This window comes from Ceratotherium simum, unplaced genomic scaffold, assembly GCF_057802395.1.
Source record: "Ceratotherium simum simum isolate JZ-2026a unplaced genomic scaffold, ASM5780239v1 HiC_scaffold_43, whole genome shotgun sequence".
Taxonomy (NCBI): domain Eukaryota; kingdom Metazoa; phylum Chordata; class Mammalia; order Perissodactyla; family Rhinocerotidae; genus Ceratotherium; species Ceratotherium simum.
Genome location: NW_028261259.1, coordinates 9570301 through 9595650, shown reverse-complemented (window position 1 = coordinate 9595650; position 25350 = coordinate 9570301). Strand labels below are relative to the sequence as shown.

At 48.5% G+C, this 25350-nt stretch overlaps 3 protein-coding genes and 1 pseudogene across 14 annotated transcripts in view; 3 read left to right on the top strand and 1 right to left on the bottom strand.

Annotated features, from left to right (window-relative positions):
* The window catches only part of ZNF558 (zinc finger protein 558), a 54700-nt gene that overhangs the window by 12495 nt on the left and 16855 nt on the right, over positions 1 to 25350 (top strand). For 3 of the 7 annotated variants that reach the window (XR_015550861.1, XM_087427946.1, XM_087427951.1), the window contains exon 2: positions 23927 to 24018. The gene's annotated coding sequence lies outside the window, so the exon portion shown is untranslated. Of the gene's footprint in view, positions 1 to 23057; positions 23220 to 23250; positions 23818 to 23926; positions 24019 to 25350 lie in introns of those variants that run through there. The other 4 variants (XM_087427950.1, XM_087427947.1, XM_087427948.1 and 1 more) reach the window with 4 other exon arrangements.
* On the bottom strand, positions 1452 to 2066 carry LOC147911583 (methyl-CpG-binding domain protein 3-like 1; annotated as a pseudogene).
* On the top strand, positions 1653 to 10921 carry LOC147911582 (uncharacterized). 2 transcript variants are annotated; one of them, XM_087427944.1, is made up of 5 exons: positions 1653 to 7991; positions 8255 to 8451; positions 9039 to 9149; positions 9763 to 9953; positions 10096 to 10921. In XM_087427944.1, the coding sequence occupies exons 1-5, from the start codon at positions 7524 to 7526 to the stop codon at positions 10425 to 10427; spliced, it is 1299 nt and encodes a 432-aa protein (XP_087284070.1). In that variant the 5' UTR covers positions 1653 to 7523; the 3' UTR covers positions 10428 to 10921. The 2 variants fall into 2 exon arrangements, with proteins under 2 accessions (XP_087284070.1, XP_087284071.1); XM_087427945.1 differs by lacking the exon at positions 10096 to 10921 and having other exon boundaries at positions 9285 to 9854.
* LOC147911581 (ral guanine nucleotide dissociation stimulator-like) lies at positions 10335 to 20721 on the top strand. 5 transcript variants are annotated; one of them, XM_087427953.1, is made up of 9 exons: positions 10335 to 10472; positions 11250 to 11465; positions 11822 to 11925; positions 12416 to 12485; positions 13940 to 14008; positions 14430 to 14682; positions 15098 to 15594; positions 15796 to 15896; positions 16203 to 20721. In XM_087427953.1, exons 1-6 carry the CDS (start codon positions 10464 to 10466, stop codon positions 14610 to 14612), a joined length of 651 nt encoding a protein of 216 aa, XP_087284079.1. In that variant the 5' UTR covers positions 10335 to 10463; the 3' UTR covers positions 14613 to 14682; positions 15098 to 15594; positions 15796 to 15896; positions 16203 to 20721. The 5 variants fall into 5 exon arrangements, with proteins under 5 accessions (XP_087284079.1, XP_087284082.1, XP_087284078.1 ...); XM_087427956.1 differs by lacking the exon at positions 16203 to 20721 and having other exon boundaries at positions 14430 to 14508; positions 15796 to 16188; XM_087427952.1 differs by lacking the exon at positions 16203 to 20721 and having other exon boundaries at positions 15796 to 16188.

Here is a 25350-nt window from a genome sequence, read left to right as displayed (position 1 = left end):
TAAATGGATGTTGGATCATATCATGCTTTCTCTGCATCTATGGAGATGATCATGTGATTTTTATTCCTCATTTTGTTAATGTGGTGTATCACATTGATTGATTTGTTGATGTTGAACCATCCCTACATCTCTGGTATAATTTCCACTTGATCATGGTATATGATCCTTTTAATATATTGCTGTGTTTGATTTGCCAATATTTAGTTGAGGATTTTTGCATCTGTGTTCATCAGGGATATTGGCCTGTAATTTTCCTTCTTTGTGCTATCCTTGCCTGCTTTTGGTATCAGGGTAATGTTGGCCTCATAGAATGAACTGGGAAGTGTTCCATCTTCTTCAATTGTTTGGAATAGTTTGAGAAGGATAAGTGTTAAATCTTCTTTGAATATTTGGTAGAATTCTCCAGAGAAGCCATCTGGTCCTGGACTTTTATTTTTGGGGAGGTTTTGGTGACCATTTCAATCTCTTTACTTGTGATTTGTCTTTTCAGTTTCTCTATTTCTTCTTGATTCAGTTTTGGGAGGTTGTATGAATCTAAGAATTTATCCATTTCTTTTAGGTTATCCAATTTGGTGGCATATAGTTGTTCATTGTATTCTCTTATTCTCCTTTGTATTTCTGTGGTATCTGTTGTAATTTCTCCTCTTTCATTTCTAATTTTATTTCTTTGAGCCTTCTTTCTTCTTTTCTTAGTGAGTCTGGCTAAGGGTTTGTCAGTGTTGTTATTCTTCTCAAAGAACGAGCTCTTTGTTTCATTGATCCTTTCTACTGTATTTTAGTCTCTATTTCATTTATTTCTGCTCTAATTTCTGTTTTTTCCCTCATTCTGCTGACTTTGGGTTTCGTTTGTTCTTAATTTTGTAGTTCTATTAGGTGTATTTTAAGGTTACTTATTTGGTATTTTTCTTGTTTGTTGAGGTGGGCTTGTATTGGTATGAATTTCCTTCTTAGAACTGCTTTTGCTGCATCCTGTAAGAATTGTTTTGTTGTCTTTTCCTTTTCATTTGTCTTCAGGTATTTTTTGATTTCTCCTTTGATTTCTGCATTGATCCAATGGTTCTTCAGTCGCATGTTGTTAACACATATTTCTAGCTTTCCCATCTTTTTTCTCGTAGTTGGTTTCTAGTTTCATAGCATCGTGGTCAGAAAAGTAACATTATATGATTTCAATCTCAAATTTATTGAGGCTTGCCTTGTTTCCCAACATACGGTCTATCTTTGAGAATGTTCCATGTGCACTTAAGAAGAATGTGTATTCTGCTGTTTTCTAATGGTATGCTCTATATATGTCACTTAAGTTCATCTGATCAAATGTTTCATTTAAATCCACTGTTTCCTTATTGACTTTCTCTGGATGATCTGTCCATTGATGTAAGTGGGGTGTTGAGGTCCTCTACTTTTATTGTGCACCATCTTATCTTTTGTTTCATCGTGTTTGTCGGGAGGTCCTTCTTGGCCCCTCACTCTCCCTGCCTCGCTAGCGAGTCTGTCTGCATCAGTGCTACCGCCAGTCTCTCTCTTGCCGTCTTCACTTTCCCTTCCTGTTTCCTGATATCCTCCTCAGTCACCAGAAGTTGTTTGCAAAGGAGCTGTGGGATGTACAGACCAGCTCCTGGGATCATCTCTGCCGAATCTGAAGACCAGGCAGGGGTGGGCATGGGACTGGAGTTCAGACCACCTGCGAGCACACCTGGCAGGGATGCACCTGTGCAACTAGGTGCAAGGTTCAGCAAGGCTTTGGCAAGGTCCAAAGGAGTTAACAGTTCTCCAGCACTGCTGCAGGCCTGGAGACCTTGCAGTCTCTTCTGCCAGCAGCCTCTTTGGGGCTGCTCCAAGATTTCCTCCCACTGATGGCACCTGACCTCATTGCCAGGATGGGGTGTGATTCTAGTAACTGGCCTTTTGAATATGTAACTGGACATCTTTCAAAGGGATGGAGATGCTCAAACCAGGCTTTGGTTTGGGTTGGTTTCCACAATCATGTTGCTTCCTCTGTGAAGACTTCACCATCATACTTCTTTTCCTCTTACCCTATCAAAATAAATCATGGAATTGGATCAAAGTGACAAATGAAGTCTGCCTTCTCAGGACAATTCTCTCAGTGTCTTGTACTTCTACCCTCCTCCTCTCCCTCTGGGGATTAATCTGACCTATGTCCTGGGACATCATCAAAGTGACTTGGGTCAAGAACAGAAAGCTTGAGGTCAAAACTCAGGACTACTGCAGGTCATTTCTCCTCCATCACCTTGTAGACATTCTCCTTTATGAGTATGACTTTACTCTCTTTTTGTCCTTGTCACTCTCAACGGCACAAGCCCTGGTGCTCCCTGTCAGGACACATGGTCCCCAGTCTTTTTCTAAATCCCAAATCCCACCATTCTTCTGTACTATATGACTATTCATTTGATTAACCCATTGACCACTTGGTGTTCATATCTCCATTAGAGCTTAAATCAATAGTGAAATTATCATCCACCCCTTTCCTAGTGACTCACTCTTGTATCCAAGATGTTTCCATCAACCCAAATGGTCATGTTCAAAAATAAATAATGAAGAATACATATTCACCCATCAAAAATTCCTGATTTCCAGCTTTTACTCAAATGCTCATACAATAGATACCTGTTGTTCAAGATAGAAGTGATGCCAGATCTCTGTATCCTTACTTTAATTTCTTTTCTCCTTTTTCTGTCATTCCTGCATTCCATGGTCTGCGATCTCAGTAATTTCCTTGGAATGATCCAAAATTCCTTACCACTCATCATCTCTGCCTTGTAAAACTTGAAACTCAGAAGATCCCAATTATCTGCAATACTTTAACTACTGCTGGCCTTCTGATAACTGCTAAGAAAAGCATACAGTGTGATTATGTGGGTACCAGTGTAAATCCAAAATCATCTGCATCAACTGGGAAGCATCCATAATGACTGGAAGTTTTACCCTCTTTTTATGTGTTGGCATATTTACTCCTTGATTTTTGGCAAAGCTCGTTTCAAATGTTCCCCACATTTCTTTTTCCTTCATACATATTCAAGATCCCTCAATTCGCCTGATATTTCACAGAGAAATTGCTCTCTCTACTCCTTCCCCTCAGTTCTGAAACTCTGAGCAAAGGTCACCTACATCATGTATCTCTGTGGCCTCACCTCCAACCCCCTCCTCAGACCACCCCACGCTCCATCTGCCCCCACCATTCTATGGGTATTTCCCTTGTAAAGTCCCATTGACTCCTTTGTTACCAATCCCAACAGGAACTTTTCATTACTCATCCAACATGATCTTCAAGTATATAACTCTCAGGTATGTTTGGAGCAACTTAAACATGTGAATCTTATTTTACAACTGTGAACATTAAATCTCAACACAGAATGTATATCTGAAAAAATTCAACTGACAAATGGAGATTATGCTGTAAGTCTAAAGTACACATTGGCTTTATGAAACCCAGTAAAAAAATGTAAACTATCTCATTATTAATTTTATATAGAGTGCACACATAATGGTAATATCTTGGTTGTAGTGGGTTAAAATATACTATTAAAATTAGTTTCACCTGTTTGTTTTCACTTTTTAAAATGTGTCTACTAAAAAAATTTTAAATTCCCTAATATAGAGTGCTTAATGCTACTATCGCACAGTGCCGGTGAAGCCATCAGTGAAAATAAAGCCCAGAGAAAGTGGGTAGGGAAATTTTTCCCCAAGAAAAGGAGTCTACACTGGCCCACACAGCAAGATGCAGCAAAAAGTCCTATACACACACACACACACATACACACACACACACACACACACACAAAATGAAGCAAACATCCTCCTAGAGCCCCACCACTACTTCTCAAATGGCATGAGGTCACACTCCTGCTTAGTCCTAAGTTGACTCAAGAAAGAAGGCAGAAGTCAAGACAATTTACCAAAAACCAGAGACTAAAGATCCAGATATTTTGTGAATTTCCTATTGTGGCTTCTGTTATGAATTCAATATGTTATGGAGAATTTTCCAAGGAGGGTTGTTTTAAAACTCACTTTTTCTTTACTATGTAAAAATAGGCTATGTAAAGAATAATTACTCTAGTCAATCAATGAAAAGGAGATGACAGAACACAAATACCCTTATTATAAGTCACTACTGGATTAGAGAGTCAGGGAACAGCTGACATTGGGTTAATTTGGCCTTAATTAGGCTGATTCTGATTTCATGACCGTCATATTGATTGTATTATTCTAAGACCTACGAAACTTCCCAGCCCCCCCTACTATTTAACCACCAAGGCCCACCAACCAGACCAGTCCTTGCTGACACATCCCCTGCCTCCATCCCTTCTGACAACACCTGGAGGATTTTCCCCAAGTCCCACGCTGTCACTGTGCTCTTCTACCTGCCCCAGGCCAAGGAAACATTTTCTCCAAAGTTCAGGCTCTGTGTATGCCAGTTCTGGGGATGGTACTTCTCCCTCTAGTGAAGAAAAGTTTCGGACTGCAGACACTGTGAGCTGCAGCAATTGGACAAAGACTGGGGTTTGCTGATAGAGAAAAGAGAACCTTTAGTGGGCACGGTTACCGGGGTCCAAGAAGCCCCAGTGATTCCTCCAAGGAACGTGATGCAGGACAGAGCAGGAATGTCTGCGTGTGGTTCGACTTGGGAACGCCTGTAGGGTGACATAGGTGACATTGGTAATGCATTCATCCATGTTGTTCCTTGATTTATTCATCGTATGCCATGGAGTGCTTTCTACATACATCCAGGCAATAGTCTCACCCCCTGGGGCTTACAGAGAGTGGCAGAAGAATTTCTAAATTTTATTTATAAGATATAGATACAGCACTTGTAATATGCTAGGTGTTCTAAGAATTTTTCAGACATTACCTCCTTTAATACTCTCCATAAACCTACAAAGTATGTATCTTATCATTATGCCAACTGACAGATGAAGAAACTGAGGCACCACTGAGGTAAGTAACTTGGCCAATACAAATATCTAGTAAGGAATTGAGCTGGAATTTGGACATAAAATGTTGACTCCGTAGTCTGTGCTCTTAACCATGATCTTTGCTCTCTGAAGACTTCACATCATGAGAAAATTTGATCAGTTATCCATTTTCTTGGTAGATTCCGTAGCCATACTATTTTCTCTGTCTGAAAAATATAATCCCTGCATAGAAACTACTGCACATACACACCCAAATTACTTCTACCAATATCCTCTGTCCCTGAAAATTAATGCAGAGAACATTTCAGAATGTTTCTTGCCCAGGCTGGGAGGACTCTGAGGAAATCTCAGTGTTACTCTAAGAAGCTGAGGACAGGCTGGGAGTTGGTCTCAGGGGAAAGGCATCCTCAGGAGTCACCATTGAATGACAGTGTTGATGGGAGGGGCTCAGCAGTGACTGAACTCAGGATCTGAGGGTGTTTCAACCTGGTGCTCGTTTTCTGGCTCTGGGTTTATGGGCTGGTGCTGCAGTACAGGGAGAGGAGATGGCTCACTGTGTTCTTGGGGAAACCAGACCCATGAAAGAGAGGGAATGATGATTTCCTTAAACAGTGGACTTGTGGTGGGAAAAATTCAGCCAGGAGGAGACAGTTATGTGCCTGGTGTAACCAGAAGGAGTTGCATCTGCTTCAGCCAAAGCAGACAACCCTTCCTCATGGATTCACTTTATCTCAATGGGATCAAGAAGGAGGAAATGATGTAATGCTCTTCTGGATGTGAGATCTGTGGTGGTAGAGACCGTGCTAGGAGGTTCTAAAGGCCCACTGAGGCGACATTTGCTGTGACCAGAATGCCAAGCATAAGCCACCCCTGCTCATGTTTGGGAACAGTTAGTGTGTCAGGGAGAAGGCTCCGTGGTGCAGATTCATGAGAAGAAGTGAGTTTGACCAGAGGAGGTCAGAAAGGCAGCCATTGTGGCTGGAGGGAGCCTGAGAAGAGAGAGGAGGGGAGAAAGGAGGGTGATCGGGCTGGATCCTGGGACATGGTAGACTGTGTTACTTTCTGTTCCTCTGTGACAACATTGCTCCAAAACCTGCCACCTATAAAGTACAAATATTTAACATCTCACAAATTCTGTGAGCCAAGCATCAGGTATCGCTTAGCTGGGTGCCTCTGCCTCAAGGTCTCTGTGAAGCAGGGGCTGTGGTTTCAACAGGGCTCAACTGGAGGAGGATTCCCACCCAAGATCACTCACATGGGTTTTGTCAGGATCCGTTTGGACTGAGAGCCTGAGTTCCTGTCTGTCTGTTGGCTGGGCACTCCCTCAGTTCTCTCCACTGGAGCCTCTACATAGGGCAACTGAAAACATTAGCACTTGCTCTCCCAGTTCTAGAGATATGACAGAGAGAGAGAGAGAGAGAGAGAGAGAGAGAGAGAGAGAGACAGATGGCAACAGAAGGAGAGAGAGAAGGAGGGAATCCACGAAAGCCAGTAAGTGGGAAGTGACAGACGTTTTGTGATTAAAACTTGGAAGTGACATCCCATCACCTTGGCTGTATTGTGTTGTTCGGAAGCCAGGCACTAACCAGTCAGCAGTGACACAAGGATGTGCACTCCAGGAGGAAGGGAGCATTAGGAGCCATTTTGGAGGCTCCCACCACATAGGCCAACATGAGGCACTTGGGACTGATTCTGAGTAAATCAGGAGACCATGGAAGGGTTAATGCCAGTGGATCACAGTATCTGAATTTCCTCTAATTTCAACCCATTCTGGGTGCAGACCTGAAAATGAGGCCCAGAGGGGCAGTGACTTTCCCAAGATCACACACCTGGAACTCAGAGAAGTTCTGACTGATATTCCATGTGAAGTCCTACTCCTTCTTGTAGTTCCTCCATCTCTAAGTGTGTGCATTAGACACATGTGACACCCGTCCACAGGTGTTGTACGTATTATCACATGTACACCTGACGATGTTCCTAGAAAGCTGTTTTTAGCACCATCACCATTGTGCAGGTTGGGAGACTGGGGAGATCTTGAGAGGCACAGTGGCTTTTCCAGGACACGGAACTGGTAGGAAAAAAGAGGTCTGACCTCAGCTCTGTCTCCTCAAAGCTGGGCCCCTGGTTCCACTCCCAAGGAGCTGTGGGGAGGGTGGTGATGGATATTTGTGTACAGTGATGGAGATGACGTGGGCAAGGAGGGAGAGCAGCCAACAGCCTAGAGGGGGCTTTGGGTGGGTCTGATTGAAGGAAGGGGCCATGTAATAGAACCTTGAAGAAGTGACCTCACTTCCTTGGTGACAGACCCCAACAGAACTTAGAACTCTGGTTACCAGGTGCCCACATTGTAGTCACAGCCTCCTGTCCAGTTCATTTGAGTGGAGACACTCGACACAGCAGGATGTTCTCATGTTGTACCGCGACTTTCCGAGGCTCTGGCCCCCGGAAAGCTGAGAATGAGAGCATGTTAAGTTGCTTTAGTCATTGGCTCAGCCCTCACCTCGATGCCTGTGGCCCTTTGGCAGGAGGAACCATCAGGTAACAGCGTAGCCCAGGGCAGGCCACTCTAGGTCAGGCCACAACTGTGATCACAAAATGGACAGCCCCACACCCCTTGACCCTCATTGTGTGTGTGTATGGGAGATGGAGTTAGGGAAGGTGGGGATGAAGAGGACCCATCTTGGGCAGGAGCAGGAAGCTAGATGGTGGGAGTCTGACAGTGTGTCATGTTCATACTCAAGATCTTGGCTGCAGGAGAGGAAGGTGAGTGCTGGGGACCAAGCTCTTCTATCCGCATGTGAATCCCAGGCCCTTGAGGTGTCACCACATTCCTTCCCTGGTGGAGTCTATGCAGATTCCCCTCTGTGCCTGATCTATGGAGGGGTTTCCCCCTGTGGCAAAGTCCAGGCAGGCCCCTATACCTCCTGGCCTGAATGCTGGGCACTGTCACTGCAGAGCTGCACCCAGGAGATGGTCGAGGAGCTGGTGGATGGTTTCCAGTTTGCCATCTCCCTGGAGAGGACACAGGCGCACCAGTCCATCAATGACCAGGGCTGCTCTGAGGTGAGTGTGGGTGCAGAGGAATCTTCACACCCAGGACCCTGAGATAATCAAGGCAGTACTAGAATGCAGACTCAAATCTGAGACTCCCCTGGGACCCCCTGCCCCAGGGTTTTCTCACTAGAGTGCCCCACAGTCCCACTGCCAAAGGAATCTGGACCTCCACTCCTCTGCACAAGCTACAGAGGAAGGTAGAAAGTCACCTCAGTCCGCCCGGTGGTTCACTGAGATGTTACTGACTGTATGTCCCTCCTCCTCTCCCTCAGTGTGAGGATCAGTCCAATTTGAATTTAAATGAGGCATGCAGGATGCGTGCCCTCCAGGCAGGCATGATGGAGAAGCTGACAGAGTCCATGGCACTAGCCTCCTTCGTGAGTAGAAACATCTTCAGCTTCACCACCATCATGGTCAACTACTCGGCCTCAGACATATCCCACCGGGTCCTGGACCAGCTGTTTACTAGGTGAGTGGCCACTCCCTCCTCAGCATAGTGGTGACTCTGCCCACTGTCAGCTGTGTATCTTGGGCAAATCCCCACATCTCTCTGAGCCTCAGTTTGCTCTTCTGAAAAGTGGGGGGGTTGATGATAATTTTCATGGGGTTCTTGTAGGGACTAATGGGATCAGCCATGGCAGGTGCTTACCTGGTGCCTGGATCTGCAGAGACGGCTGTGGATGTGCTGTGGTTGTTCATGGTTATTGTTTCTCTGTTCGCCATGAAAAGTAGTCTGCCTCACCCATCTCTGAGATGCGGCCTTTCTGAGTTTGGAAAAGCCCATGGAAACCACGCTGTCAAGGAGTTGGAGATTCCATCCAGCTGGTCCTGGTGCTTTTCCTTTGGGTAGCTAATTAAGGATCTCTGGGACAGCAGAGAGGCCCTAGGCCCACTCAAGTGTCTGGGATAGTCTTTCATGCAACCATGTAGATTAAGCACCTACTACATGCAGGACTTTTGGAGAAACTTAGTAAACTCAGTGAATTAAGGAGACACAATCAATGGGCCTCAATTGTCGTCTGAGAGTCAGACAGTCATATTCGACATCATTCGCAGATCCTGTCCTCCATCGTCCATCCCAAGTGATGCCCTCACAGCCTCCTTTACAGCTGGAGGCATCTTCCCTTATTCCAGCCAGGAGGGCAGAGCACAGGATCATCTAAAAATGTGAGTGGTCTTTGGGTCCAGAAGGAGGGCCTCCTGTCTCTACAGAACAAGCTGTGGGGGGAGTGATGGGGGCTGTGGCTGGGGCGGGCCTGTCAGAACCCTGCATCTCACACATCTTTTGATTCCCATGGGAAGGCTCAGGTATGGTGGCTTCCACTCCAGGCGGACAGGAGTCAAAAAGCTATGGATGGGTCCCAGAGACCCACTCCCACCACAGACCCATCAAATCTGCCTCCTGTTCTCTGCATCTACTTCTTCTGACCTCCACCTCCAGGCCCACGACAGGAAGTATGTGAGCAACCTGCTCAGAAATCTGCCTCAGTGCTCAGTCCCGTTGCACAAGTGTGTAGAGGGCTGGGCTAGGCTGTGTGCCAGCCCTTCAGGAGAAGATTGTCAGCGGGAAGAGAGTCATGACATACTCTGTGTCCAACCTGCTGGATGAGCAGGGCTGCCACTGCCAGGACAGCCTCACAGGGGTCAGGGCAGCCATGCTGCTCGCCCCTGGATGGGAAGGGGCAGGCATAGGGCCTAGTCCCAAGCCAGGGTGCCTTGGGTGAGAAGTGTGGAGGGAAAGGCCAGGCCTCTGACTCTGTTGCCCAATTGCCTCCCCCAGGGCCTTCTCTTCTCTGGTGGGAACCTGCCTGGACCCAGGGCAGGATTTCTGGGAGCTCCTGCACTATCCCTGCTTCAGCATGAAGCTGGCCTCTCTGCATCTCAGCTTGCCTGGCTCGGGGCTGCAGGGCCACGCCTACCTTCTCCAGGTCCAGCTGGAGCATCCACGGCCCATTGAGGCAGAGCTGGAAGGTGAGGCGACTGCAGTCTGGGATGACAATTTGCAGAGTGTTCAGAGGCTTGGTTCACTTCAAGGCAGTGGGGTCTTTCCTGGCTTTGACAGGACAGGGGAAGTCAGCTACTTGAGTGACACTGTTTCTTTCTCCTGCTGCAGTACCATCTCCAGAGCTCCCTCCAGCTCCAGAGCCAGAGCAAGGGCCAGCTCCACGGCTAGATCCAGCTCCAGCTCTAGTTCCACCACCTGTGCTAGAGCTGGAGCCAGTGTCACCTCCATCAGTCCCTCCAGGGCCAGAGCCACCACCAACCTCAGCTCCAGCCCCAGTGCCAGCTCCTGAGCTGGAGCCAGCTGGACCATTGGCTCCAGGGAGAATCCTCCCTCCACCTGGAGAGATAACAGCAGAGCCAGATCCAGCCCCAGAGCCCGCCTGCCCCTGGGACGTGACCACCAAGAACCTGCTGATGGAGGAGAAGCCTGACTTCTTCTAGTTCCCTCCCCGGCTGGTGGCAGAGCAGTTGACACTGATGGATGTGGTGAGCAGCGGGGCTCTCAGGGCAGGTGGGGCCGGCCTTCCCTGTGCCATCAGCTGCCCCAGACCTGCCATTTCCTGATCCAGAATCCCATGATCTCGGTCCAACCTCTTGCTTCCCCACTTACCCTCATGTGACCTGAGCAGCCTTCTTAACTCCCAAGCCTTTGCTGTCCTCATGTGGACAGTAGGGGTGGACTCTGAGAGCAGCTGCCGTGCAGAGTGGCTGTGCAGGTGGATGAGGGGGAGCAGAGAGGAAGTTGGGCAGAGTCTGCGCTTTGGTGGGGGAGGGGAGCACACTGAAGTGCTGTCTCGTCCTTGGGTAGTTCACTCATTTGCCCAGGAGGCCTCAACAGCCTCAGCACTAATTAGGCACCTCATGTGTACATGACTACATGTCAGACAAACAAACAAAGCCCAGGGTTGTTTCTGCCTTGGGGGAATGTGCATCTGAAAGAGGAGTCAGACCCCAGGATGATCAGAATGGGTGGAAGATGCCCCTAGAGATGGTCAAGCAGGAGCCGAGTTCTCGGGCTGGGAGGAAGTGAGACTGGGCGGGGAGCAAATGCCACTTCCCTGCGCCACAGTATTGGGTCCTGGGTCATCCTGTGCTGGGTGCCCTCAGGGGATACAGGCAACACCCAGGGACTCCCACAAGCCTCAGGCCGCATTCTCAGCTTCCTGAGCTCCAACTCTCACCACTGACCCGGCCTGGGACTGGGGGCTGCGGACGCTGAGCTGGGCTGTGGCAGGGCTGGGTGACACTCCCTGTCCTCCCCAGGAGCTCTTCAAGACAGTGATGCCCCACGACTTCCTGGACTCCATCTGGTCCCAGTGGGACAACAGGGGCAATGAGCACCTGGCACCCAGCATCCATGCCACCACGACCCACTTTAGCAGTGTGGTTGAATGTGTCATCACAACCTGCATTGGGGACCCGAGCATGACAGCCCAGGACAGGGCCAGGGTGGTGGAGCTCTGGATCCAGGTGGCCAAGGTAAGATGTGTGAGGCCCTGGGAGCCCCTCTCCGGAGTCGGGGGAACTGCCCCTTCTCCTTTCTCAGCTCTCAGCATTGAAGTCTGTGGTCAGAGCCTTTGCACAATCCTTAGGCCCCTCCTGCCAGGGCCTCGATGACCTGACTCCTGGTCCCAGAGGTAGGAAGCTCACTCCTTCCTTGGGTTGAGCTAAAATCCTCCTCCCTGGGAGTGTTCCTCATCAGGGTCCAGCTGTGCCCTCCCTGGGTTCCCTGAGCCACTGTCTCTTCCAGGACAGGAGACATGAATGAGGGGACAGAAGCCAGAGGAAGCAGGGCTCCAGCTCCCCCTCACAGCTCATTCCCTTGTCTTTCCCAGGTGTGCCAAGGCCTGAGGAACCTTTCTTCACTCCATGCGATCCTCTGGGCTCTTCAGAGCCCCTCTATTCATCGTTCAAAAAAGACATGGCGACAGGTGGCCAGGTGTGTAGGCCTCTTTCCATGCAAGCACCACATGGGTGAACCAGACGCCCCCAACAGGGTTGCCATTGCCCCTCAGTCAGCTGGGACTTCCTGGGAAACAGTGAACCCTGGGGATAGGATCTGACCTCCTTCACAGGCTTGGAGTCTTTCTGAAAACTTAGGCCAGTGGTTCTGCTTCAGGAATCAGTTTCCCTAAGTGCCAGATCGTGGCTTGAGCCAAATTGAAGATTTTCAAGTGTTTGCTTTGCAGCAGCAGAACTCTCTGTCCACGTGCAATCAAGACTGTATAAAACACATCTGCTCAGTAGATAAGAGAGTGGAGTCCCCAGGTGACAACAGGAGAGCCCCCTCCCTAGTCCCAGAGATCTCAGGGCTCAGAGGACACAGTGAAAACGCTCATCCAGGCTGTCTGGATCTTCCGGGTTTTCAAACAAAAGGGATTTACCCTTAAACCACCCCACAGTGTGTCTTTCCTTTTTTCTTTCCTCAGGAAGAACTGTCAAAAATTTAAAAACTTGATCAAAACAGACCAGTGGGAGAGAGGGAAGCTGCTCATGGAGGTGAGTGGAGGCTGGAGATCTGGAAGGAGGGGAGGTGAGAGGGAGTGGAGAGCAGGCAGGATGTGCTTTGGTTAGTTTTTCACTTAAAGTCTCCCTGAGAAATAACGGTCTGTCTTGTCCAGCTTGACAGGAAGCGGGGGGTGTGAGCTGCAGGGGCAGGTGGGGACTATTTGGGGCACAGGCCTTGGTCATGGGATAGAGTGATGTCAGCTGAACTGTTCCAGGAGGTGAGGAACGGGCAGAATGAACAAGTCTCTGGCTTCCATGTGGGCCCATCAGCTGGCCCTCAACTCCCTCGAGGCTGGTGGATGAGTGGAGTGCTGCTCCTTCTGTTTTCACTGCACCTCGCAGGGGAGGGCACCTTGCCAGCCCCAGGGACAGGCACTGTGGGGTCACACAGGCCAGGTGGACACATGAACTGCCCAGCCTTGGGACAAATGGTGGATCTGGGACAAAATTGTGTGCTATCTGGTACCCCCGACTCCACCCCGACAGTGATCACTGCTGACAACCCAGTGAGAGTCCTCCCTGGTGCTTTGTTGACAAGGATACACCCCAGATGGCAATGAGAATTATCAGGGAACCTACAGATTCTTAATGGACATTTCTGAACAGGACATTAGAAGTTTCCAAGAAAAAAAGGAAGCAAATGTCACCATCACCCAGTGTCCTATGCACTGTCACTCAGATGTGGCACAAGGGGGTCCCCTTCTTCAGTGAATGAAGGAGGAGTTCTGTGCAGGGTCCATCCTGAGGGGAATCTAGGGAGCTGAAGCCTTTGGCATGGCCTCAGGTCCAGCCTGGAGTCAAAAAATCCCAGGGAGCTGGGACATGCAGAAGCGAATTAGAAGGGCCCCCCGAGACACCTTGTGCCTCCCGATCCATGGCTCAGGCTGACTGAGGGCCTGAACACACCCCGAGAGTCCAGAGGACAGGACCTTGGTCAGAGGTGTGTCTGGAGGAGGAGTGAAGGCCGGGGGCCAGGGCCTCTGGCTGGGAGGGGGAGCGGTCTCCTCTGTGGGCCCCTGAGTAAGTCACTGCCCCTCTGTGGGCCTCGGTCTCCTCATCTGGAAAATGGAGGGAGATGACCTGTGGTGCAGGCCTCACAGGGATGATGAGGTACAAGTGGGAGAGGAATGTGCAGGAGCTTTGTGCTCCTCCTCCTCGAGGGGGGAGGGGAGAGCACTGGTGACAGTCAGATGACACTGAGTCTTCAGGGGAGCCTGGGAGGCAGGGGGAGTCCTCCTCACACTTCCTGATGAGGAGAGAGGCTTAGGGGCCTGGGCAAGCCTGAGGGCACAGAGGAGGGAGTGTTGAGCTGGGATTGATCTGGAATCAGAGCACTCTGGAATGGTAGCAGCCATAGACACCAGATATCCAGGGTCCGGGATCAGGGGCCTGGGAGATATGGGGAAGGGAGCATGGCCTCCCTGAGCCTGTCCTTGACCCTGCAGGAGGTGACCTCTATGTGGGCCACACTGGAGATGGACCCCCAGGGAGCCCAGAAGAGACAGCAGCAGCAGGTGAGGGGGCCTGAGGGGGAGGGTCCAGGTGTCAGAGGAGGGGTTCTCCCCCCTCACGGCTGGAGGCCTCCCCAAGGAGGTGTCCCTCCTCCTCCAGCCCAGCTCCTGGAGCCCCAGAGCCTGAAATGCCTGACCTGGAAGTGACCAGGAGGAGGCCTGGAAGGCTGGGCCCAGGATGTATTAGGGAGGGGAGGGGCAGTGACCACATACCCTGGGATTTGCCAAAAGCCTCTCCTGGGGGGTGACTGGGGAAGTTGGGTGGTCCTGGAGGGGGCAACTGGGGGGAGGCTGCTGAGGGTCCTAGGCTGCTCTCTGTGGGAGTTTGTGGTGGGCAGGAGGCTGGGGTGAAGGGATTTGGGAGAGGGTCCACGGGGGCACCTGAGAGCTGGGACTCATCACCACTCCCACCCTGATTTCACAGGGTGTCGTCCCCTTCCTGGGCACGTTCCTCAATCACCTGAAGCTGCTGGACATTGGGATGGAGGATTATCTGGAAAGGAGTGAGCCTGGAGGCAGGGCCAGGGAGCAGGATCCTGAGGTTTGGGAGGCGAGAGCCCTGCACTGGGCCCTGAGCTCTCTGTACCTGGCAAACCTCCTCTCATGAGAGGCCTACAGCCACCATTGGGAGCTGTGGAGTCAAGCCACTCTTAGCGATGAGTGAACAGAGGCTCCGCGTAAGCCCCCCACCAGATTCCCCGGACTGGGGAAGCTCAGAGCTGCCTGCCTGCAGAGCTGCAGGAGGCTGTGTCTGAGCTGGACTCAGCCTCCCCCTCGGGCCCTGCTCCTGGGGGAGTGCCATCAGCCCCTGCAAGTCAGGAAGCACATCTGTGGTCCAGCTGCCCCTTCCTGCTTGAGGCCTCAGTCTCCCTGTTTGTCATCAGAGAGGGTGGGCTACAAGGTCTCTGCCCTCAGCTCCCCTGTCCTTCCTGCTCTGGAGCCCAGAGCCTGGCCCAGTGTCAAGTTCTCTTTATGGAAAGGTCTGTCCTCTGCTGGGCCCTGGCCATCCTGGAGCCTCAGAAGGGGTGGGATGGGGGCTGGTTATGGGCTTAGGGGGCTGTTTCTGATGGACATTGGCTGTCTCCCTTCCAGGGACATCTGGTGAACTTCCAGAAATGGCATGATGTGAGCAGCTGTGGGGAGCGTGGGGAAGTGGAAATCACAGACCTCCCCTGGCAAGATGTTATGTGTCCTCATCCCTCGGGTCTTGCATTTATTGGGAGAGTTAGATCCACAAAGCTGGGCATCCCATCACGTTGGCGGGTGCGGGAGGGGCTGGCATCAAGGACACCTTCCTGGATGAGGAACTAATTCAAGCCAACTGTGAGGACAGGCAAGTCCTGAATGGAGTGGGAAGGAAGGAGGGTTCCCACGTGAGCACAGACCCCAGACCAGATCCTCACTCCCCACCATTCCCTGGCAGCGTTCCCCACCCAAGCCCTGTCTGCATCCAGTCCTTCCTCCTAGAAATTTAAAGTCATTGTGAAGATCCAGCTGCTCCAGCAGGCTGCAAATGCGTATGACCTGGAGCCCGACGAGCGATTTGGGGCCTGGTTCCAGGCCATGGAGCCCATCAGTGTCCGTGAGAGGTGAGGGGACAGGAGTTGGGTGAGGGCAGGGCAGACTCTCTCTGATGGCCAGCTCCAGAGCCTGTGGCCTGGCTCGCTGATCAGCCACAGAACTCGTAGCGTGGTGACCCATGGGGCACCAGGACTCAGCTGCTGGCAGGCTCTGGGAGGGGCACCTGAGGTGTGGCTCCTGGTAGCTCACAGTTCCACTCTGTCCTGTAGCTACTGGGTCTCCTGCCGGCTGGAGCCCGCACACCAGAAGGCGAGCAAAATGCGGCTCCTCCTGAGAAAGAGGAACCGGACATCCTCCAGTTCAGGGCCAAGTGAGTGGTGGGACCAGGAGCGACTGAATCCAGGGGCTCAGTACAGCTTCGGGCTAAGCATGATACTGGATCCCAGCTCCACTGCTGAGCAGGCCTGGGACAGGCCGCTCCCCTCTTCTCTCTGGGATTCAGTTGCATCCTCTGAAATGGGTGATGCTAAATGATGCCTCCTGCATCAGGGACAAACGGGGTGCTGTTGATGGACTGAGCACTCGGCACAGAGTTTGGATCAGAGTGCAGGGGGGCAGGGAGGTGTGCCATGAATCTCAGGGAGGCACCCCAATAGAGTCTGTTTCTTCTATTCAGCCGCCAAGCCCTTGGCAACGAGCCCTCACACTCTGGAGACCACAAGTGCAGCTCCTCCCAACCAGCAGGGACACTGGGGCCCTCGGGGTGCACCGGGCCAGCTCTTCCCACCCTGAGTGAAGTAGCACATCCTATGTATGACCTTTCCCGGTTTCCCCTAGAGCCCCAGAGGGAGGGCACCACCCCTTCCAAATCCCTGACGTCTCCACTGCAGCGCCCATTTTCCCATTGGGGAGGAGCGATATTATTTCTTTAATAGTAAATGGTAGATTTGACTCTTATGTTATATCCTGTTTCTGTCACAGCCTGGGTGTTGTGGTGTGGTTCTTTCACTTCTTATGCTCATGTAAACGAGACACAGAATCTCATTTTCCTCCTTGAATTAAGAACTCGTGTATGGTCACAGCTTATTGTATGTGGGAGAAGGGAGGAGGGCCAGTCTCCTCCCTGGCTGCTGAATGACACCTTCAAGTCCCCCTTCCTCAGATGACAGGTGGATTTCAGTGTGGTTCACCTGGGCCAGGAGCAGAGACAGCCCCTCAGATCTCCCTGGATGTCAAGGTTGAAGGCACTTTCCCAGGCAGAGGAACAACCACTGAAATATGGGTGTCTTTCAGATAGCACTTGCCAGAACCATGTCTTTCCCCAGGACAGCGGCTGTCTTTCTACAGCTTTCCAGGAAGAAGGAATGTTTTCTGCTTCTCTTGTTGAGATTTCTTTTGATCAAATATTGGAACTTGCCGTTTTCTAATCAGTGTCTGGATTTGCATCAACACTAAATGAGGAAAAATGTAACAAGACAAAAGTTTGCCTGTGGAAGGGACAAGGCCAGAGGAAGACCATGTGCAGATGGACTAAGGGCCGACAGGACATCCCCATCAGGCCGCCTCTAGGGCTCCCTGTTCACCCTTCGCCTAGATTGGAATCCTCCTGGGATCCTGGCCCATGCCTTTGGAAGTCCTTTTCCCGCTTGTTTCATATCCAGAGGGAAAGATTCATGATGCAGCTTTTAAAGCTACAACAGGACTTTGTTCCATACACCTCACTGCTCCCTGTGAACTAGGATTTCCAGCATCCCCGCACTTCCTTATACGATTCATTTAGGGTGGAAATTCCCTAGAAGGCCCCCAGCCTCTCTGTCAGGTACATTGTGGCCATTTCCCCCTGGCTGGGCCTAATGGATCAGGGGTGAGCTCTGGTTTGCCAAGACAATGGACCGTAATCCTGGCCAGTGAATGACCCACACTGTCCATTGCTGCTTAGGGTGACATCTGGGCTCATGTGGTTCTGAAGTTCATGGTCTCAGACGATCGCTAGTTTACAAATTTACTCATGTTGTTACCAACTTGTCCCAAAGGTGCAGCTGTGCCCGAGCTCTTAGAGCACGTAAATGGCTGTGTTCTTCTCCCTAGGCTGTGCTGTGGTTATGTGGAGTTGTGTTACAGGGATGTGAAACTTTCCTGTTGGGAGTTTTGAGAGATGAGGCACGAGAGGGGCAGGGATGCGGGGTCCAGCAGGGGAAAAATGCCAAACTGATGATCCACGGGAGTGCACAGACACAGCCTTACCAAAATACTGAAATGCTGCCCATGTGGGTGCTGAACAGACATTGCTCTGAGGTCACCCCAAGAACCCACCCATGACTAAGAACTGAAGGGTTACCACCTGGCTTTTTGAACATCATCCCCTGAAAACACCCTGTAAGACAAGGGCCATTGTCTTGAATTCCTTGGTACTTCTTCCCCCTCCGTTCTGAAGGCTGCAAGTGTCACCCAGGGAGGCCATTTCAGTTCAGGCAGAAGCGGAGTATAAATCCTGGTTCCCACAGCCTGAGCCCTTCCTGACAGGGCACAGCCATCCAGAAAAGTGATTTGCTAAAGCAGAGTTGGTGAGCCTGTACTTTCCCTCCAAAGAGAAAGAGAAATGCCGGGTCCTAGGGCTAGTCTAGAGTTCAGAGGAAGGCATGGGTGTCCGAGTGGTTTCTCCTGCAGGACTTTGAGGCTCCTGAAAGGTGACCTTACATGTAGGAATATTTACTAAGTCTTGTGCCTACCATATGGAAGTGGACTGACAACTTTTTACATCTTTGGGCTTCCATTGAACAAAAATGCATTGACAGCCACCCAGAAGAGGCCCACGTTTGCAGCCTGGGTCATATATCCCACAATATGTTTTCTGCATTCATGAAAATTTAACATATATATACATATATGTGTGTGTGTGTGTATATATAATACACACACTCAAACTTAATCATTACTGAATAAGAAAGAAATATAACAATCAAATCCATGTTTTTGCAGCTGGTCACCTTTTCATATCTGGTATTTATAACTACCTTCTTTCATTACCCATTTCATATTCACTTTGCCCTCAGCAAGCACCTCAGCTGGTCATGGTTCTCTGCCTGTTTGGGTCTGTAACCTTCATTCTTGAAGTGCCTGGGCCATAAGTAGTCCTGCCTGGATTGGTTTCTTGTAGTTCTCCATTGGCATCTATACTCCCACTCAGGTCCCACTGACACCGTGGAGGGGCTCATCCATGGTGTTCGGGTGGGGTAGAGTGAGTATTGTCAAAAATGTTTCTGTCCTGCTGAGCTTCCTGTATCCTGACCCTTTGGCCGGAGAGAACAGGTTTTTCTTAGGGGTGTTTGCTATTTGTTCGGGTCTGTTGGTGATTACAGGTTGCAGGTTTCTCTGGTGATCAGAAGGAGATAAATGGGAGATTCAAAGGAAGACTAAGGAACTCATAGCTGTGTTGTTCCTCAAGTGCTGAGGTCCTTAGCCAGTCCACCTTCCTCTTTCTATCTCTCAGTCTTCATACAATTGTCTGTGGAATTATTTCCAAGGTTTTTAATTGTATTTAGTAGGGAGAAACAGGAAAAAGTGAGTCTATACGATCTTGTCCAGAACCAAGAGCCACATTATAATTTTTTCTCTATGATTTGGACGTTTCTTATTAATTGTTTTGCTTCATATTTTTCATATTTTGTTAACCTAATAAAGGACCTCTTTTATCTATTATGTTTTCTTATTCTGTTTTTTCCGTGATGATTTGAACATTTCTTGTAAAGCTGTTGCTTCATGTTTTACATGTTTATTGACCTAATGAAGCATTCTTTTTTTCTGTTATATTTGCACATGTATTATCCTCAGGTATAAAAAGCTTCTTACATATGGATCTTTTATACAGTCACCATAATAAGCTTACTGAGCAGAAATGGAATTGTGAGTAGAGCCTCTCAGATTTCCTAGGCAGATGATCTTGTCATTAGGAATATTAACGATGCTCAGATATTCTTGTCTTGTTATATATATATAATTTGGGAGTTGTTCCAATCCTTAATCATTTATGATTGTTACAGACTGAGATGTGCCCCCCTCAAAAAGCTCAATGTCGAAATCCTAACCCTCAGTACCTTAGAACATGACTGCATTTGAAGACAAGTTCTTTATAGAGGTAATTAAGTTAAATTGGGGTCATTAGGGCAAGCCCTAATCCAATATGACTGCTGTCCTTCTAAGAAGAGGAAAATTGGACACAGACATGGACAGAGGGAAGACAATGTGACAACACAGGGAGAACATGGCCACTTACAAGCCAGAAAGAGAGGCTTGGAACAGACCCTTCCTTCCTGACTCTCAAAAGGAACCAACCTTGCCAAGATCCTTCCGTCCTAACTCTCAAAAGGAACCAACGCTGCCAACACTTTGATCTCAGATGTCTAGTCTCTAGAACTGTGAGAAAAAAAATTTCTGTGGTTTAAGCCACCCAGTCTGTGGTACTTTGTTATGAAAGCCCTGGTAAACTGATACAGGGCTTAATGCTCTTTTAGTGTTTTCCAAATTAGGGGAGGTCTTTTCATTCTGTGAGTTATATATTACAAACAAGTATTACATTTTCTCAAATTTTTTTTATTGTGGCAAAAAACCACACAACATAAAATTCACCCTGCCAACAATTTTCAAGTGTACATTACAATATTGTCAACCACATGTGCAGTGTTCTGCAACAGATCCTCAGGCCCTCCATCCTCCACGATTGAATCTCTACACACACCAAACAACTCCCCACCTCCTCCTACCCTCAGCCCTTGACAACCACTATTCTACTTTGCTTCTATGAGACTAGCTACTTTAGATACCTCCTATCAGTGGAATCATGCAATATTTGTCCTTTTATGTCTGGCTTACTTCACTTAGCATAATGCCTTCAATGTTCATATGTGTTGTAACATATGACAGGATTTCCTTCCTTTTTAAGGCTGAATAATATTCCATTGTATGGATATACCCCATTTTCTTTACCCCTTCATCAATGCACATTTAGGGCATTTCCACCTCTTGGCTATTGTGAATAATGCTGCAATGCATTTTCTCCAATGTTTTCCTGGCACTTAGTGAGACTGAAAATAATTCTTCTCATGTATATTAGTTAATGTGATAAATTAACTTTCTAAATGTCTAAAGTTTAAGTATTTGTCACTCTACAGATGAACCTTGCCTATGTGTTGTATTGATATCAGTACATTAAAAATTTAAGAATTTTGCCTTAAATGTTTTGTTATAATGGCTTTCTGTGTGTTTTCAGGAGGCGTGCATAATATGAGGGTTCCCTCATTTTTTTTTTTTTTTGGTGAGGAAGGTTGCCCCTGAGCTAACATCTGTTGCCAGTCTTCCTCTTTTTGCCCAAGGAAGATTGTCACTGAGCTAACATCTGTGCCAATCTTTGTCCACTTTGTATGTGGGACGCCACTATAGCATGTCTTGATGAATGGTGTGTAGGTTTGCACCTGGCAGAGGAACCCACAAATCCTGGGCGGCCAAAGCGGAGCATGCGAACTTAACCACTACACCACCGGGCCAGACACAGAATTCTCGGATCCTTGAATATTTAGTAGAGTTTTCTAGTAAAACTTTAGGATAGGAAGTATCTTCCTTGATGTGAGGCAGAGGGCAGAAAAATATTAAAGTGCTTGATATATTTAACCAAATCAAAAGAAAACACTAATTTTATTAAATTGTTCTTATATACTCTTTGCTTATTTATGAGAATGGCACATATATTAATGAAAATAAAATTCAATAAATAATTTTAAAACAAAACAATATCTATTGAGAACTTCTGTGAAATTTGAAAATTTTAGCAACATGCTGTCACCAATTTCCTCATCTGTAAAATGGAGATAATAGCATCTTCCTTATGGGTTGCTGTGAAAATACTCAAGAGTAATGTATGTAAAATGCTCATCATCATATCGTTTGGAAAGCGATGCCCCATTGATTTTTCCACCAGGATGATTACAGATTTTTTTATGCTTGAACTCTGCAGTTTTCAAAATACATTCTACTGTTGCAAAGTGAATCACTTTTATCAATTTTTTGTAGTTTGATGTCCCTTTGGAATAGAAATTCAGGCCTCTGAGTGTGTGTGTGTGTCTATAAATACATATCTCAAATAATACTTTTAGCGTTATGATGAAAAGTTGCCTTCTTCACTCTTTACTCTGATTTTCAGAAACAACTTCTTTATTTTTCTGTTTGAAATTATCTGTTTCTATGTTAGCTCCTTATGCAGCTTTTGACTTTTTCTAATCTTCTTTTCTGAAAAAATTAGCATGAAGTTCTCTTACATACATTAAAACATAATCCCCCTCACCCAATATAATTATTTAATGAATTAGGATAAATCAAAATTCAATGTCTATTGTTTTATTACATAAATGTTTACCATTTTATGACATATGAATCTAATCAGAGATGGCCACATAGGATACTATGAATACATTTTCTTTCTCACTTTTTCTTTTGACCTTTTAAGTGGTAAAATCCGTTGTTTCTTTGTTTTCTTCCTATCAAATCATCACTGGTTCACCCATCTCCACCAGAAATTTAAATCAGTTTTCAGTAACTTCAGACACATGAGACAATTTATCAGCTGCAGGTTTTGCTTGGGGACACCCCTCTAGGGCTTGAACATATACACACGCATACACATACACACCCCATCTGGAAGGATAGAGGAGAAAAGGATGTTTATCTCTGGACAAAAGGACAGGGAGACAGTAGTGGGACTGAGAACATTTTACTGACTTTGTTTTACCCCTTGAAGTTTTCCTATATGTGCGTCTATGATGTAGTCACTTCACCCCCAAAATTACTTAATTAAAATAGCGTTAGATCCTTATCTACTGGCTTGGGGCACCAAGTTGTAGAGAAATGTGAATATATGATCCAATTTTCAAAAAAATTAATAATAGTACACACGCACCAAATATTGAAAATGCTAAATATGGGCATGTAGTTCTATTGGGCTGTGTGAGACGGTGTGATTGGAGAACGGACTGAATAAAAGTTGTTAAGTATCCTGCTACCCGGTACAGTCTAGGGATCCACAGAAAGCCCCCGACTCCAGGCCAGGGGCTGGAGCTGATTGCCTCCCACTGTAAAGCCTGCGTAACCTATTGCAGCACCGCTCCCGCCTTCTCCCGCCACTAGAATTGGTCTCCGCCCACCGTCTCGCCCTCCGACTCTAGCCCCGCCCCGAGGCCTGGTAACAACCACTGCCTCACGGCCAGACCTGATCCCCGGCCACACCTGATCCCCGCCCACAGCCCTGCCCCCAGAACTGATCTCTGGCCACCGCCCCGCCCTCCAGGCCTGGTGTCACTCACACCCTTGTCCCCGCCCACAGCCCCGCCCCTAGAACGAGTCCCGTCCCTAGTGCTGACCCAGCCCGCAGCCCAGCCTCGTACTCACTCTATAAACTAGACACCTCCCTTGAGGCTGGGGTGCGCGGCCCCACCCTGCCCGCCGCCTCAGCCCGGAGCCCCCAAACGTCCCGCTCTCCGGGGAAGGCCCGCCCAAGACCGGAAACAAATGCAGAGCGTCCCGCCCGAGACCGGAAGCGGAAGCGCGGGCGGCGCCGTGAAAGAGCCGGGTGGGTCTGCGTGGTGAGTCCTGTCTTCTCGGCGCGGACGGGATTTCCGTCGCCGTTCGGCCTCAGGGGCGGGGCTCGGTGAGCGGCGGGCGGTCCCGGCTCCGGTCGCGGTCCAGGGAGGGGCCTGGGCCGCGGGCAGCCCCGTCACGGCCCGGCGTCCCTCCGTCCCCCCGGAGCCCCGTTTCCCCCGGGCTGTTCGCTCAGGGCGCCCGAGGCTGCTGTTCCTCCCGGCTCCGGGCGCCGCCGGCCCCTCCTCAGAGTCCCCGTCACCGTCCTCCGTGTGATTTTGTCCCCAGGGGGCTTATCCGCGTCTGGAGGCGGTGTTTGGGTTGTTACTAATGGGGGCGCTCCTCGCATCTAGGGGGGGAGGCAGGGATGCTGCTCAGCGTCCTCCAGGGCCCAGGACGGCCCGTCAGAGAATCATCCGGCCCCAAATGTCAGTGGTGCCGAGGTTGGGACACCTGTTCCAGAGCCTGAAGATCTCCCGAGCCCTGAATGAATTGTGGGAATTGTTTACAAGTCAGCGAGTCACTTACAGGGTCCCTAAATGACAAGCTTGTTTAAAGGGTCCGGAGTCACCAAAAAGTCTCTATCCGTGCTTCTCCCATCTTGGGGAGCAGGTGGCTGGATAGGAATCGGGAAAATCCAGTCACAGCCAACAGTTACAGTTAAATAAGTAAATACAAAACAGAAAAGTGAATGGGGAGGCCTTTCCATCCATCTGCTGTATTACTCCCTATAAAAGGACTCAAAAGCAATCTTTGTGCTTTTTTCCCCCCTCTCAGCCAAGAGAAGCATCCATGGAGCTCAAGTTTGAGGTGAAACCAGGCTCAGGGTCCACCTGTCCTCGCTGATCCGTGGATTTCTGTGTGACCAGGTGAGTACCGTGTGGACCTGGTACCAACAGGTTCCAGCAGCCTCCACTGTGCAGAAGACCTGCTGGTGGGCTTTCCTGGGCTCAGGTTGTCACCACAAGGAGTCACTGAGAGTGAGGGTATCTTGGGAAAAATTATTGATGTTCAATGGATTAAATTCAAGGGAAAGCGGGCCGGCCCTGTGGCTTGCTGGTTGAGTGCGCACACTGCGATGCTGGTGGCCCGGGTTCGGATCCCGGGTGCGCATCGAGGCACCACTTCTCCGTTCATCCTGGGGCTGAGTCCCACATGCAGCAGCTAGAAGGATGTGCAGCTACGACACACAACTATCCACTGGGGCTTTGGGGGGAAAAATAAAATAAATAAAATCTTTAAATTCAAGGGAAAGAGAGTAAGGTATGTGTGGTTCTGCGTTTGTAAATAACTCAGTGAATACAATTATGTGCAAATAATATGTTAAACAAACATATGTAAATAACTGCGAATATGTGTAACAGTAGAGAAATATAGATTTACTTGCATTTCATAATACTCGATATGTCAGGCTTTTATATATAATGTAAATATATAAATGTTTTGCCTGTATATGTAGTATTACAAGACATCCCATCAAATATTAGCAGAATTACTCAGGAACATTCCTCAGGCCCATGCTCTAAAGCCGTATAAATTCTCCACAAAGATTCAAAATATGGGGGCACCCGGGGAAAAAGATGATCTGAACTTGTTTATATTAGTAACAGAAATTTGCATTTGAACTGGCCAGTAGCCAGATGTATTTTGAGCATTTTTTTTTTTCTTTATGAGATTTCAAATCATTGGAGGAATATTAAGCAACACCTTGTAGATAGAAGGGCAGGACACTAGTCTCCAAAAGACTGTCCTCTCCACCTTGCCTTCTAAAGGGAATTAACTTTGTTTCTTGAATCTTTTCTGAAATAACAGTCTGATGATTCACGTTGCAAAGAATCTTGTTAAGTAATTTTGTATTTAGTTGTTGGCCTCTACTAATTGTGTGTGTATGTGTGTGTGCCTTTTTCATTCTAGCTTTCCTGGGACGTTCTTGAGGGGAATGTGTGCTTGTTGTGCAATAGATATTCTTTGATTGCAGAATTTATGGTGACCCACCATCCTCGTTTATTCAGGATGGAGGAGTTTTCCAGGACACAGGACATTTAGTGTTCAAACCAGGACAGTCCTAGACAAACCAGGATGGTTCCTCATCTCATGAGCCAGGCCCTGGGCGAGATGCATGGGGACCTGGAGAATCATTGTTGTGCCTCCATGGAGTTTATATTGTATTCGGGAATTTGGATTTTGAAAAGTTAATGATG